Below are 15,670 nucleotides of genomic sequence, written 5' to 3'. Positions count from 1 at the left end.
GAAATTTTGGAATCATGCTAGCTATTTTTATCAGCCATTCTTATGTGAGAGGAAACAGATAAATATAGTCTTGTTTTTCTAGTTTCTGAAGATCACTTGATCTAACAATAGTTCTAATTAGAAATTATATAAATGTCTATTTTGTTTTCTAGGTCATTTTTTTTGCCTACAATTAAGAGTGTTTCTCAGTTATTTATAACATAGAGCAAGGAACCTAGATTTCAGAAAGACTTTGTAAAAAGAAGACCAAATCCTGTGATCTTTTATAAATTAATATAGTGTAGATTCCAACCAACAATGTAGAGAAAAATGTATAAAACTATGTTCTATTAAATTTTCAGGAAATTGACTTAGAAATGTGCTGATACTTTGTATCTTCTGCTATTAAAATATAGGAATATACATCTATTTTTTCTTTGTATAGGTCCAACCAATTGACCCATCTCTGGTGGCATATTTAAAAACTCAGAAAGATACTTCCTACTCAGAACTATCCACAAGCCCTCTGATTCATGTTCAGCACCCATCAACACATCTTTTCCAGAAGCCAATCACTGTATTCCTACCTTGTTCTCCACACCCTGATAAAAAAAATCTTCGGTCTGAGATAGATCATAAAAGAACAGCTAGTGCCACAACAAACAGAATCATACCTTTATACCTCAACTGGTGAGTTAGACCCTAATGTCTCTAGTTGACTTGATGGTAAATAAAGAAACTTAAATGATTAAAAGTGTAATCAGATGTATTTAAATATCACTATTGAAATATGATGAAATATTTTTAATATGGAAATAAAATATTGTGGATCCAGAAGGGTAATGATTTTAGCTGTAACGGGTCCACAAGTATGCTATGTGAAAAGATTGACACAAAAGAGATAAAATTAATCCTTGTTTTCAAAAAATTTATGATATGGTTAAACACAAAGATGTGATATGATGATTATAATTTCTATGTTTAAGAGCGTTCCGTTGATGTGGGAAAAGATTAACCTGATCTTTTTAAAAATAAATTAAATTTGAGTCTATATTTGCCATATAGGCCGTTTCCTTTCTCTCCTAATTTTTATAATTAAAAAAGATCCCCACAAATAAGACTAATATACATATTGAGTTACCAGCCAGAAATGAAATCAGAAATGAAATGCTAACAACAAATAGGATACACTGAATAATAGTAACCCTGATCTTATTTTCTGTCTTTTCATTTAATACTTAACTTTTTTTTCCTAATAAGAAAGGTAGAAGGGAAACTTTCTATTCTTTGGTTCTGAAGGGAAATTTCTTTTCTTTGAAAAAACATCAGAGGGAGAAACAAGTTCAGAAAGAAATAAAAACTATTATTAATCGAGAAGTTACCATTTGCCAGGTTCCTTATGTACAATCTCCCCACCACCCTACCTTCAGGTTATCAGTGAGAAGTCTGAAACTCAATGAGATTAAGAACTTGTACAGTTATTCCCAGGTTCCACATCTGAGGATTCAACCTACTGTGGGTTGATAATATTTTTTAAAAATTCTAGCAAGTTCCTGAAAGCAAAACTTGAATTTGCCATGCACTGGCAACTATTTATATACCATTTACATTGTATTAAGTATTGTAAGTAATCTTGAGATGATTAAAGTATATGGGAAGATGTGTGTAGGTTATATGCAAAGACTACACCATTTTACATAAGAGACTTGAGCATCCACAGATTTTGGTACATCTGGGGTCCTAGAATCAATCTTTTGCATCTGGATACCAAGGAAGGACTGTACGTGAGAAGTGTGCAAGCTTGGTCTGGACTCAACATAACCCTATTCCTAATCATGACTCTACGTAGCCATCATCTATTTAGTTTGAGGCTGCAGGACTAGAAATCGAGAAGTGGATTATTTGCTCTTTACCACTGTTTCTAATTTAGGAAACTGACAATAGTAGAACATTGGGTTGTGGCTAGGAGATGAAGTTAAACTTTCCCTAGTATTAGGTAAGTGAGAGACAACATAGAAATATAGACACGATCCATTTATACCTGCTTTTGCTTCTTGGGATATATATATATCTCCCAATTGGCACTGAGTTAATCCATGTTCCTGTATATCATGGTAAGGTAAGATTTAAAACCAGAAATATCCTGGAGCTTCCTATTTAAATGTATTAGTCTAACAGACTAAGACATTCTCTTTCAAAAGCCCCTAAAATATATAGATATATGTACTTCATATACATATACATTTTATATGTATATATACATATATATATTAAAGATGAGAGCTTTACTCTAAAAATTGATTCTGACTGGTAACCTATTGCTAGAATCTAGTATTTCTACTGTCTATAGAGTAGATTGCAAAGGATTAATAAAAATAATTTGTACCTGACATGTACTTTACATCATAAAACAAAGCAGCTCTATTTGACAGAAAGATAATAGAAAACCAATTTGCCTGCCCCTGATTGTTGATCCCATAGTCTATATATACCAATGAGAATAAAAATGTATCCCTGTAATACACAGATATCATTTGTGGAAGTGACTAGATCAGTGTTTCTTTGCCTCTCCTTTGCTGTATTTCCATATCCCTCAGAAACAACAGGGCAGAATGTGGAGAGAAATTAGAGGCAGTGTATTGCATTGTCAAAAATGAAATTGCCAAAAGTATAGGGATAATGGTAGAGGTGATAAGATCCCTAAAAGATATGCATGCTGAGTGTGGCACATTTTCGTACACTTAGTCGACTCAAAGCGTTGGAAATCCAGTCAGCACAGATAGGAGAAGGTTACACCTTCGTCCAGAGAAATTATACTCAGTAAAAATGACTAGACACTGAAAATTGGTTTAGAAATTATGCACATGGATCTGCCCTCTAGATCTAAGAAAGAGATTCAAACAGCAACCAAATTGAAAGTGGGCAGAAAAATATTCATTCAAGGATAAGAAAAAGCCCAAGTCCTCCATGATGTCTTAAGGAAAAAAAAAATCAATACCAATCAGTACCAAGACTTCAAAAGAAGAACAAAAATAACAAAAAACAAACTATAGAAATAAGGAAAGAGAATATCATCCTGACATTTCACAGTAATTTGAATAATGAGAATTACAGTTACCTGGAGGATTTTATAGAAATCTATTTTGTAAGTTTAAGTAGTATTCAATAAGCAAAATTTCTAAGAAACAGAAAGCCATCAGGATAGACCAGGAAAAGAATGAAGAACAACAGGATGAGATACAAAGATAAAAAGCTCAGATGAAAAGTCACCAAGCTATGATAAGGACTCATCTGAAGTGATGTAACCTAATAATTATAAGCACCATTGAAAGAGACCAAAACAATCATACAAGAAGCAACAAAGGCATGGAAATGTGATTTTCTGATGTTGATTAAAACCTTGAGTTAGAAAGTGTTGATCTCAAAATTTACGAAAAAAACCCCTATACTTAGATAAAACATGGCAAATTGAAATGTACATTTAAATAAAACGTAATTCTATAAGCATCCATTCAGCACAAACAGATTAAGAAGGAATAAAATAAGTCTAGCCCTAGGCTCATTCTTTGCAGCATGAAATATCAAGGAAAAATGGACTAAAGCCATCAAAGATTTGAAGGGAAGACGTTGTGGAATTAGGGTTTTCACCTAACAAACAAGTTTTTTTTGTTTTTTAATACAAGGGCTCACGAAATGTACTACTCACTGGTTCTTAACAAAATAAATAAATAGATACAATTAATGAGCTAAGGATAAAATAAAATTTAAGAGATCAAGAATAGGAGAGTAATTCTTATTTTCAAATATCTGGTATTGAATATAAATAATATAAAAGCAAAAGAAAAAGTAAAAATTCATATGGCAAAGTGGCAACAGAAAGAAAACAAGAAAACAGCATGGTGACATTAAAGAGAAAATATCATATAAATAAAATCATCAGTTAAATAAATATAAATGGGTTAAACATAATTTATTCTGTTGTCCACCTTAATCTTAAATATTTTTTAATACTTTATATGCTGTATTTGCAGAGGTTTCCTTAGATTTATTATATATTTTACCAATTTTACTGTCAACTGTTTAAGCTGTTCATTTTATTAATTAAAATTCTCATTTCTAAAAGGCTATTGCTATGTTTTAAAGGTCTTAAGAAAACTTTTTCCAAGGTACTCCGTTTTTTCATTATGCTTCCTATTTCTTCTTTTATTCCTTTAATCATTGTAAACACTTTTTTTTTAAGTTTCATTCAGATTATTCTATCACCTATGAGCATGATATTAACTATGTTATCTATTACCATGGTTAATCTAGTAAACTATCATACTAATTCCATTCTATGACTCTTAGCCTTAGAAATTCATTTCTGAGTATTGATTATAATTTTTGATCAGATCAGCTTTTCTTCTCCCCTACCCTTCCACCCAGAGCAGCTCCTGTGTGCTTCTTTGTTGCTTTCTTGAGCTAGCGTTCAAAGGGATTTTGGTTGTTTTTGTTGTTTCTCATTTCATAGCCAGTGCTGCCCTTTGGGGATTCCAGTTTTTTGACTGAGTTAGTTCCAGCTGACAGCTGGAGGCTGTATCTAATGTGCCTGAGTACACGTTAGACTCTAGACCGCACACATCTGGTGTGTGTGCATGGTTGGTGGGGGGGGAGCAGGCTGATGAGGGTGGGAGGATTCGTAGAATCAGTCCCTCATGTTCCCAAGGGAGGAAAGAGGATTCTTGCTTTTTGAGATTTTTTCCCCAGATCTAGGGGATTTTCTTTCCAGCATTTGAGTTCCTCCAACTTGTGTGTGTGTCTGTGTGTGTGTGTGTGTGTGTGTGTGTGTGTGTGTGACATTTCATCCAGCATTCTAAGATTGCCATTTGTCATCAATTCAACTAGCCAGTGTCAATTTCTTTTTTCTTCTCCATTTCATTGCCTTAGTACATGATCTCTTCGCTTTTTCTACCATGTTTAGCTGAAGAACTCTCATTTATTCTATAAGTTGAAGCTCAGCTCTTTCCTTATCTGTCAAGACAGTCTCTGATCTCCAGGAGGGATTGACCACTCCTCTCTTTGTGCCAGCCCTATTCTTTTGTACATCCTAAATCACACCATAGTGTTACTAAATTCCCTTTTCCATTTATCATCACTCAGCATAATTATAACATAGTCAGTGCTATGTTGAATTAGGTGAATTAAATAAATTAATGAGTAAATTTGTGGAAAAGTAAATTGTGTCATTAATTTTCTATACTTTCTGACAATACTAAATTGATAAGTTATAATATGCTCTGTTGCTATTAGTGCTAGACATGGGTGGTGCATTTTCCCCATCCAGTGTAGCATAAACCAATTAAATGAGAACCTATATGAACTACTTATTTAACATTGTTTCATCAAAGGGTGAAAGCCAGTTGAACATTTTCTGTGGAAATAGAAACACAATGAAGCAATCCACACCTCAGAAGATAAAAACGATTTGAGGCCAAAATATAGTTTGAATATAAAGAATAAAAGGTCTTTGTTGCAGTTCATTCCTTCATGTGTGAATGACTTCTGGGGAAAAGATGAGAGTTATTTAATTATGAGCCAGAAAAGATTTCTTGACAGTAATGAAAGGAGAAATTAATTTATTAAATAGAAACTTATTCCATATTATGCAAGAAATATTTTAGAGAGTTAGATGGGAAATTTTTTGCATGAAAAATGCCATTTCTATATAATGCTATTGGTTTTAAGATCATCTTATTAAAATGTAATATGTGAGTCATACACAAGAATATTTGTACAATATATGCATCATATTGCAAAAAATAATAAAATGGAGAAACTGGTAAAGCTACCTCATAACTTAAGAAATTAGGTATTATCAATACAATTACATCTTCTTACTTATCTCTCCCCATCCCAACCCTTACCTCGCTACCCTAATTGTTTTTCATCTTCACCAAAGTTAACCACTACTAGGAAATTATGAATCATTCCTTTGCTTTTATTTTTTAGTTTTATCAATATATTTTTATTCATCACTATACAATACCTTGTTTGGTTTTGTTTGTGCTTACCATTTGTAAAAATGGTACCCTACTGTGTATAATCTTATAGTCTTGCTTTTCCATTTATAATTGTGTAAAGTTCATTTTCACTTCTATATAATATTCTATTGAATAACTTTGTATTTTATTTATCAGTGTTCTTACTGATGGACATTTGGGTAGTTTCAATTTTTTTGCTAAAACGAATAGTACTATTATGATTATTCTTCACTTAAAGTGTATTTGTGTAAGCACTTCTTTAGAGTATCTACCTAGAAGTCATGTTCAGTCATAGGGTAGGCACATGTACAATTTTACAAGTTTTACGAACTGGTAGAACTAAATTTCATGCTCCCACTATTGCCTTTTATCTTTTCTAGCCTTGTATATTGTCAGATTTTGTAATTTGGAAAATTTAATAGGTGTAAAATGGATCTCATGTGGTTTTAATCGGCAATGCTCTGATTACAATGAAGGTGACATCTTTCATAATGGCTTTTGTTAGACATTTGTGTTTTCTTATACGTGAGGTATCTTAATTTCTTTGCTCATTTTTGAACTTTTTACATTGATTTGTAGGATTGTTTATGGTCTCAGTGTTAATCCTTTGTCAGTTTGTGGCCTGTACTTTTATATTTATGTGACAGATTTATCATGTTTTTCTTTTATGATCAGTGCTTTTTGCTCAGTCCTAAAATACTTATATCTCCTAAATTATAAAAATGGTCCTCTTTATTATCTTATAATTTTAAAGGTTTGAATCTCAAGTAAGTCTTCGATCCATCTGAAATTGACTTTTATATACAGTGTGAGGTAGGAATTCTTTTTTTTCCATGTGGATAACATTTTACCAGCATGATTTATTGAACGATTCTTTCTTTCTCTAACAACCTGCAAAGCCTCCTCTGTCACATAACAAGTTTTCTTCTTCTGAGCTGTCCCATTGGTCAGTCTTTTTACATAGTTTTGAGCCAATCTAACACCATCATAGTTATTAAGGGTTTATAATTAAAAAGTCGATATCTGATAGGTAAGCCATATCATATTCTTTTTATTCAGGAGAATTTTTGTTTCTGTCTTTCTTGAAACTTTCCTATTCATATAAAATAGAATCAGTTTGTTAAGGTCCGCAAGAACAAACTCTGGGATTTTGCTAGTAATTTCCTCTGACGTATGGGTCAATTTGGAGGAAAATGACATCTTTAGCATATTAAGTCTTTAAATCTGTTACCTATAATGTATGCTTCAATTTGTGTAGTTTTATAATGTCTTTCAATGAAGTGTTATCAAAGTCCCACATATGTACTACACATGCTTTGCTAGGCTTATTCCTAGATACCTTATAACTGCTTTATAAATGGTACGCAAAATTTTTGTTTTCTCATATAAATATATATATATGAATGCATTAGATTTTTCTACAGTGGTATTGAAGCCAGCCGCCTTTCTAAACCTTCTCATTATTTCTAATATTTGTTTTTGAGAATTCCTTCAAGTTTTCTATGTAAACTCTTGCATCGACTTTAAGCAATGAAAGTTTTGTTTTTCCTTCCAGTCAGCATGTTTATGTATTTAATCCATTTTGAGTTAATTTTTGCATGTGGTATGAGATAAGTCCAATTTCATTCTGCATATGAATATCCAGTTTTCCCCAAACCATTTATTGAATAGGGTAGCCTTTCCCCATTGTGTGTTCTTGGTATTCTTGTAGAAGATCAGTTGGCTATAGATGTGTGGATTTATTTCTAGGCTCTCTATTCTGTTCCATTGGTCTTTATGTCTGTTTTTATGCCAGTACCATACTGTTGTTACTGTAGCTTTATGATATATTTTGAAATCAGGACATGTGATGCCCCCAGCTTTGTTCTTACTCAAGATTGCTTACTCAGGGTCTTTTTTGGTTCTATATGAATTTTAGAAAATTTTTTTCTATTTCTATAAAGAGCACCATTGGGATTTTGATAGGGATTGTATTGAATCTATAGATCACCTTGGGTGGTATTGAATATTAATTCTTCTAATCCATGAGCATTTGTTTGTGTATTGTTTTTCTTGAAATAGAATTTTGCTGTGTGTTTCAGTTATCTATTTCTTCATATCAAACTATTCCAAACAACAGCCATTTTACTAGTTCTCCTGATTCTGTGGGTTGTTTGGGGTCTCAGTTGGATTGTTCTTTGGTTTATCTTGCTTAGGGTCTGTTATGCATTGCAGTAAGATGGTGCTGAGGCTGGGAAGTCCAAGATGGGTTTATTCACATGTCTGGAGCCCTGGCAGTGGTGGCTGGAAGCCTAGAATCTGCTGGTATGCTGAAATGGCTGGGCCTCGTTCTCTCTCCAGGTAGTCTCAGGGTCTCTTTCTTTCCACCTGACTTCTCCTTATGGCCTCTTTCTGTCATGGGCTCTTTCCAGAAGAATAGCTGGACTACTGACATGGAGAATCAGGGCTTTCAAAAGCACAAAAGCAGATGCTGCCAGGCTTTCTTAATTTTTAAGCCTGGGGTTATCAGATCACCATTTCTGAAATATTCTATTGATTGAAGCCAGTCTCAGAACTGTCTCTAGTTCATTGTGGGAGAGTGCTACACAGTGGCATGAATATTGAGAGGTATGGTTAGTATCTTTGGAGACCAGCTACCGATCTGGCTTAAGATCCTTGATTTATATTGATTTTTTTCCTCATTTCTTTGGGGATATTATGCCACTGTTCATGGACTTTATTATCGATGCCATGAAGATCTCAGTGAATTTTATTTTCATAACTTTTTGGGTGATCTGCTTTATCTTGCTGGCTGCTTTTAATATCTTTTCTTTGTACTTGGATTTCTGAATTTTTCTGTGATGTATCTAGATGTAAATTTTAAACACTTTTTCTGAATACAATACATTATGCTTTCTGAATAAGTGGATTTACATCTTCTTTTTAGATTTAAAAAATAAATTTTATTGCTTTTAGACCTTCTTTTAACTACTTATTCATTTGTGTTTTTGAAGGACTTTATTTACCTATGTAAATGAAAGATTTTTAAAAATTCTATAGTGCTTTACAATTTTAAAAAGTTTCACACACATGATTTCATATAATCCCATAATAACCCTTTTTTCCCCTACCCCTACTTTGTCCCTCCCCCCTTCCCTCTCCCCACTGGTTTCTTCTCTATATCTGTTAGTCTGCTTCTTTTTTGTTTTATTCACTAGTTTGTTTTTTTTTTTTTTTTTAGATTCCACATATAAGTGCTATCATACAGCATTTTCACATTTCTGAAAAATTCTTATATGTTTTCTAATCAAATATTGCCTCACCTCCATTTTATGTACTCCATTCTTCTGGATTTCCAATGAGATGTATATTAGGCCATATCTTTCTAAATTCCATATTTCTTTTCTTCTCTTTAACATTTTCCATATTCCTGTCTCTGTATACTATATTCTGTGTAATTTTTTCACATTTCAGTTCAATTGCCACAAATATTGTATACTTTAAAATGTACTTTTAATCTATCATTGACTTTTTGTTTTCAGCAATTATATTTTTTATATCTTAAGGTTCTATTTAGCTCATATTCAGATTTCCCTCATCATTCTCGATAGTCTCTTGCTGACTGCTTATTTTTATGATACTGTCCTTTATCTTATTAAACTTTTCATATATAGTTGTTTTTTCATTCTGTAACTACTAATTCTGATACCTGCAGTTTTTGAGGGTGTTGCCTGTTACTTCTGCTGGCTGTCATTCATGGTATTTATCTCTTTATATGTTTGGGGACTTTTGTTTGTGATTATGTATATATGAGATTTCTGCAGGTGTAAATGGAGCTGCTTTCCTCCAGATGCTAATTATTTGTCTATGCTGAGAACCAGGTGCTACTTACCTGGGACTACTTCAACCTCTTTGAGAGTCTTGGTCAAGTTCTCAAGTTCACCTTTTATGGTGAGGATCTCAAGGATCACAGCTCCTTGTTTTGCTCACTTGATATCACTTACAGTTTTATTCTCCTGTATCTAAGTTATTGGAAAGGAATTTGTCCTCATAGTAATCCCATAATTCCTGGCTATTTGCCCCCTGATATTCGACCCTGGCTTCACAGATGTTTTGGAGGGGAATTTGGGACATTCCCTTAAGATTCCTCCTGCTTATTGCAAGCCAAAAAAAAAAAAAAAATTAGAAAGCATATTTATCAGGATTTAGTTGTTTAGCCTTAGGGAGACAGAGAACTTAGATTACTTAGTGTCAATTTGTTATTTATAATCTTGTATCTTGTATATTTAATTTATAATATTTAAAAGATTCCACCTAAAAAAGTCATTTTAATTATTTACTTTTTAGTTTTACTGAGGTATAATTAACAAAGAAAATTGTAAGATATTTAAAGCATACATCATGGAGATTTTATATATGGATACACTGCGAAGATTCCTCCCATCTAGCTAATTTACACATTCATCACCTCACATATTAATCTTTTTAAAAAATTTTTGGTGAGAACATTTAAATTCTACTCTCTTCTCTTAGCAAATTTCAACTATATAACAGTGTTATCAACTATAATCACCATGTTTTACATTAAGAAATGGTAATTTTATAAAAAGTAAAACCACACACACCATATTTGTCTTTGTACTGATCAGCCAGTACTATGTTGTCAACACAGGTTAATGTCATTTAATAGAATGAAATGATTTCAGCAAAATTTTGAGGTAAGTGCTTACTGAGCAAATATGATTTTTCATATTTATTAAATTTAGAGGTAGTATACTAGAAATATTTTTAATTTATTATATACTTTTGTACTTAAGAATGTATAATGTTACCTGTGGATTGGAAAGCCAAGTGAGGAAGAATTTAATTTAATTTCCAAATCAAAAAGAAACTATTACTCAGAATAGCCAACAGAATATTGAAGGAGAAGACCACATTGGAGGACTGACACTACCTGGCTTCAAGACTTACTATAAAGCTACGGTAATCAAGACAGTGTGGTATTGATGACAAAAGAATAGACACATAGATCAATGGAACAGAATAAAGAGTCCATAAATAGATCCACATAAATATATTCAACTGATCTTTGACAAAGGAGAAAAGGCAATACAATGGAGCAAAGACAGTGGAACAAGTGAACATCCACATGCAAAAAAAAAAAAAAAGAATCTATACACAAATCTTATATCCTTCACAAAAGTTAACTCAAAGTAGAATGTAGACATAAATGTAAAACAGAAAACTATAAAACTCCTAGAAGATAACATAGGTGAAAATCTAAATGATCTTGGGTATGGCAATGACTTTTTAGATACAACATCAAAGGCATAGTCCATGAAAGAAATAATTGATATGCTGGACTTCATAAAATTAGAAACTTCTGCTCCGGGAAAGACAATGTCAAGAGAATGAGAAGGTGAGCCACAAACTGGGAGAAAATATTTGCAAAAGACATATCTGATAAAGGACGCTTATCCAAAATTTACAAAGAACTCCTAAGACTTGACAATAAAAAAACAAAGACCTGATTTAAAAATAGGCCAAAAACCTTAACAGATACCTCACCAAAGAAGATGTACAGTTGGCAGATAAGCATTCGAAAAGATGATCCACATCATATGTCATCAGTGAGATGGATTAGTGGTTTAGACTATATTTTTAGTCAGTTTTAGGTTCATAGCAAAATTGAGAGGAAGGTACAGAGATCCTATTTACAAAGCAGAAATAGAGACACAGATGTAGAGCACAAATGTATGGATACCAAGGGGGAAGGGGGTGTGGGATGAATTGGGAGATTTGGATTGACATGTATACACTACTGATACCATGTATAAAATTGATAACTAATGAGAGCCTACTCTATAGCACAGGGAACTCTACTGAATGCTCTGTGGTGACCCAAATGGGAAAGAAATCCAAAAAAGAGGGGATATATGTATACATACAGCTGATTCACTTTGCTGTACAGTAGAAACTAACACAACATTGTAAAGCAACTATACTCCAATAAAAATTTTAAAAATATATAGTCTAAAAAACAAGAAAAGAAACTATCCTTGAAAAGTTCCCTGTAATGTCTATTTCTACTTGCAGAGACAAAATATTGAGGTACCTTGGAACAATCTTTTTTATCTCAGGGAAAAATCTTAATTGTGTGGCACTATGGCCTGTACCTGGGAATGATGCATCAGGACACTCTTAGACTTGAAAAAGGCAGCCTGGGGAAGACACTTGCTGGTTTGTTTATCCTGCTATTTTATTTCTGGGTAATTATACCAGAAATTCTGGAAATTATATTTTCTATCCTAGTGGATCTAAAGGAGCTTCCATGTTCTTCAATGTCCCTGTTCATTATATTTGAATATTTGACCCCAAATGGGCCAATCATAATTCCCTTAATGCCTGGAATTTTGGATACTGAAAGAGCCTTGAACTCAAGAAATAGCAAAGTCAGTTATTCTTGAATAAACAAGTTGATTTAATAAAGGTTGATTATGTTTTACGGAACTATTAGTACATCAAAATGTCATCTTTTGTGGAGTATAATCAAGGACTATTCACTACCTGGCAATACTAGTTGTCAAAGTTTGCTAATAGTATGTATTTAAATAAAGGTGTTTATTTGCAGTGCTATTAAGAACAGCTGGGATAAATAAGGATGTCACTAAATTTTTTAATTTCAATATGTGTTGTATCTATTATCATATTAAAGTCTAAATTTTAAGTGATAGATGTGCTAACTAACCTAACTGTGGTAATAATTTTCAATATATATAAGTATCAAATCATCACATTGTATATACAAGTATCAAACCATCACATTGTACATATTAAACTTGCACAAAGTTACATGTCAATTATATCTCAACTGTAAAAAAAATAGTTTAAATTTGACCTTAATATCATTAAGGACTTTTTTGATTTTAAGTGACAGAAAAACAAACCCAAAGTTCTTAAGAAAAAAGGAATTCTTTGGTCCACATAAATTACAAATCTGGGGATATTTTTATTGTAATATTTCTCTTGGACCAGGAAAAACCCAGTCTCTCTTCTCTTTCTGCTTCCTCTGTGCCAATTCCGTCCTCCAACGTGCTTATTCCTCATGCTGGTAATATTGCTATGTCTTCAAAACTCCAAGTTCAGTAGAAAAGAGGAAACTTCTTTTCCCCATGAGTATACATAAAAGCCCTGGCTCTTATTCTTACTCCAAATCTGTCACAAACCCATCACTGTACAGATCACTAAAACCAAAAGGAAGATGTGCTGTACAAGGCAGGCTAGCCTAGTTTATGGCATGGTAACACAAACCTGATTCATCAAAGACAGGCTTGGTCGTCTCACTCCTAGACTTAAGCTGAAGGGCAACCACTGTTTGGTTGCTGTCATGTTGGCAGAAGAAAGACCTTTGGATAGACCCACACTAGTAATTAAATGCTTAGCCTGGAAATGACAAAATGACATTGTTCACTATTCATTAACGAGAACAAGTCACATGGCCCCACTCAACCATAGGGGACAAGGAAGTGAAACTCTATCATGTGCTCAGAATGGTAGGGGGAAATTGGGTATTTTGAAAACAGCACTGATGAATGCCAAATGTACGAATTGGCTCAGGTCATACACCCACCTAGACTTGGGAGTAGGGTCAGCCCCACCGCAGCTGAAAACATGTAGGTTTTCACAGAAAACAGACTATTACTAGGAAAAAAGTAGGAGTTATTATCAGAAAAAAAAATTTATTACACATAATTAAGTCAATTTCTAGTAAATGACCAAAGTTCTGGATTCAGTATGAGTATATCTTCCTGTGTTAATAGATTATTAACTTCCAAGTGTTAAAAATTTTACCGTATTTGTGGTTATAAACCAAAAGCCAAAAACTGTTATATTTTCCCCTATCTTCTTGATTTTAATCTGGTTGATCAATACAGTCTAAAGTTTTCAAAGTAGACATTTTAAATCTAGTTCAGTTCCTAATTTATGATTTATAGGACAGCTCAACCTGTGAAACTAAAATGGTTTTAAACCCGTAACTAATCCTATTCACAAATAAAGATGTGGGATTCACACTTACATCTTCATTCTTTAGTACCTAGCTAGAATGGCTCTGTCCCCCTTGTGGGTTTTAGCAGCATTAGACCAGGTTTTGTTTTCCTTTTTCCAGCAAGATATTCAGTATCAAGTATTTTTCTTTCTGTAGCTTTGAGGAACAGATACCCATTTAAGTGAATTTAAGAAGAGTTCATTGTAAGGCTATAATAGGTACTCTCTGCTTTCTCTAAACTCTTTTTCCATCTCTAAAACTACCCTAATTCTTTCACCTTGGTTTTTTTCCTTTTCTCTCTTAGCATCTTCTCTGTTTTTCCTTTCTTAATAATCTCTCTGCTTATTCATATTCATAGCCCAGGGCACTACAGCCAAAGGACAATAAGTTACAATCTCTGGGCCTTTTTCTTAGTCAAATTTCAAAGACAGAAATCAAATTGGCTGGGTGTTAGAAGTTGATCTACTGTTAGTGAAATCAGCTCTGGTTGGGGGAAAGTATCACATAGTATATACAGCTGCCTCTTTTAAGGCTTTGGGGTGGGGCAGGTTAGCAAGGAGAATTGTACAAGTAAGCTAATTAGCCATGTCTGCTGTAGGAATTAGGATGAGAATATCAATACCATTTATCCTTACTACAATTTTAAGTGCTTTACAAATTTTAACTCATTTAATCCTATGAGGTGGATGGTATTATTATACTCATATTATAGATAAGAAGACTGAAATATAGGGAGGTAAATAGCTTGTTCATGGTCATACAGTTAATAAGAGGCAGAGCCACTCAGAATTTGGAAGTAGGCAGTATTGTTCCAGAGTCTATGGTTGCTGTACCACGAGACTTGGCTATCCTAAAGCATCAGTTTACATCAGTGAATTTATTGATTTGGGATATTCCCTTAACTCTTTTGCCAGTAGTAAAATGTTTCTCATTCTCCAAAGCTCATCTTCAATACTAGCATTTTCACTTTGCAAGCTTTCCTGAACACCTTCCTTCTGCTGTTAAGCCACTTTGTACATTCTCTTCATTACCACACAGATCACCTTGTCCTGTGATTGTTTAATACTGTAACACTGTGAGCTTCTGTCGAGCAAGGGCAATATATATCTTATCTTTGTGTTCCTGGTGCACAGCATAATTACTGGCACATACCATATACTTAATGAATTGTTATTTGATTATTCACTTAATGAAATAATGAATGCATTAAATATGATTTATCCTCCACAAATTTTACCAATTTCTCTTCTGCTTCCGGATATAGGACAAAAAGCACTTCCATAAGAAAACCTGGGAACAATGCTTGTGAATCTTTGAAATTATTGGGATTCAGAAGCCGAGACAGTGGTTGGTTTGTGCTTGATGGTGTCGTGGTGAGAACCGTGCAAAGTGGCTTGATATCATTTGAATTGTGTGAACATTTAGAGAGGTAATACAACAGTAAACAATAACTATTGATGATATTATATCCTGATGGTTCATAATTGATGTTTACAGAAGTAGAATCATAGGATTAGACTTTTTATTCCTCAAATAGAAATATGAATAGTCCTTTAGGGTGTGCTTAAAATGCAAACTAGGCCTGACAAGAATACGCTATCTGTAATTTCATTCATGATAGTTTAATAGGTGTTGTTGGAAACCA

The 15,670-nt window shown here is 33.3% G+C and overlaps 1 protein-coding gene across 1 annotated transcript in view; it reads left to right on the top strand.

Annotated features, from left to right (window-relative positions):
- Positions 1 to 15,670, top strand: part of DTHD1 (death domain containing 1) — a 79,002-nt gene that overhangs the window by 17,861 nt on the left and 45,471 nt on the right. The window contains exons 5-6 of the mRNA XM_068541992.1: positions 425 to 669; positions 15,290 to 15,454. Of these exons, the coding sequence (XP_068398093.1) occupies positions 425 to 669; positions 15,290 to 15,454 (410 nt within the window). The remainder of the gene's footprint in view (positions 1 to 424; positions 670 to 15,289; positions 15,455 to 15,670) is intronic.

This window comes from Eschrichtius robustus, chromosome 4 (assembly GCF_028021215.1).
Source record: "Eschrichtius robustus isolate mEscRob2 chromosome 4, mEscRob2.pri, whole genome shotgun sequence".
NCBI lineage: Eukaryota > Metazoa > Chordata > Mammalia > Artiodactyla > Eschrichtiidae > Eschrichtius > Eschrichtius robustus.
Note: the sequence above shows the minus strand (reverse complement) of the source record. Positions and strands in the feature narration are given on the sequence as shown.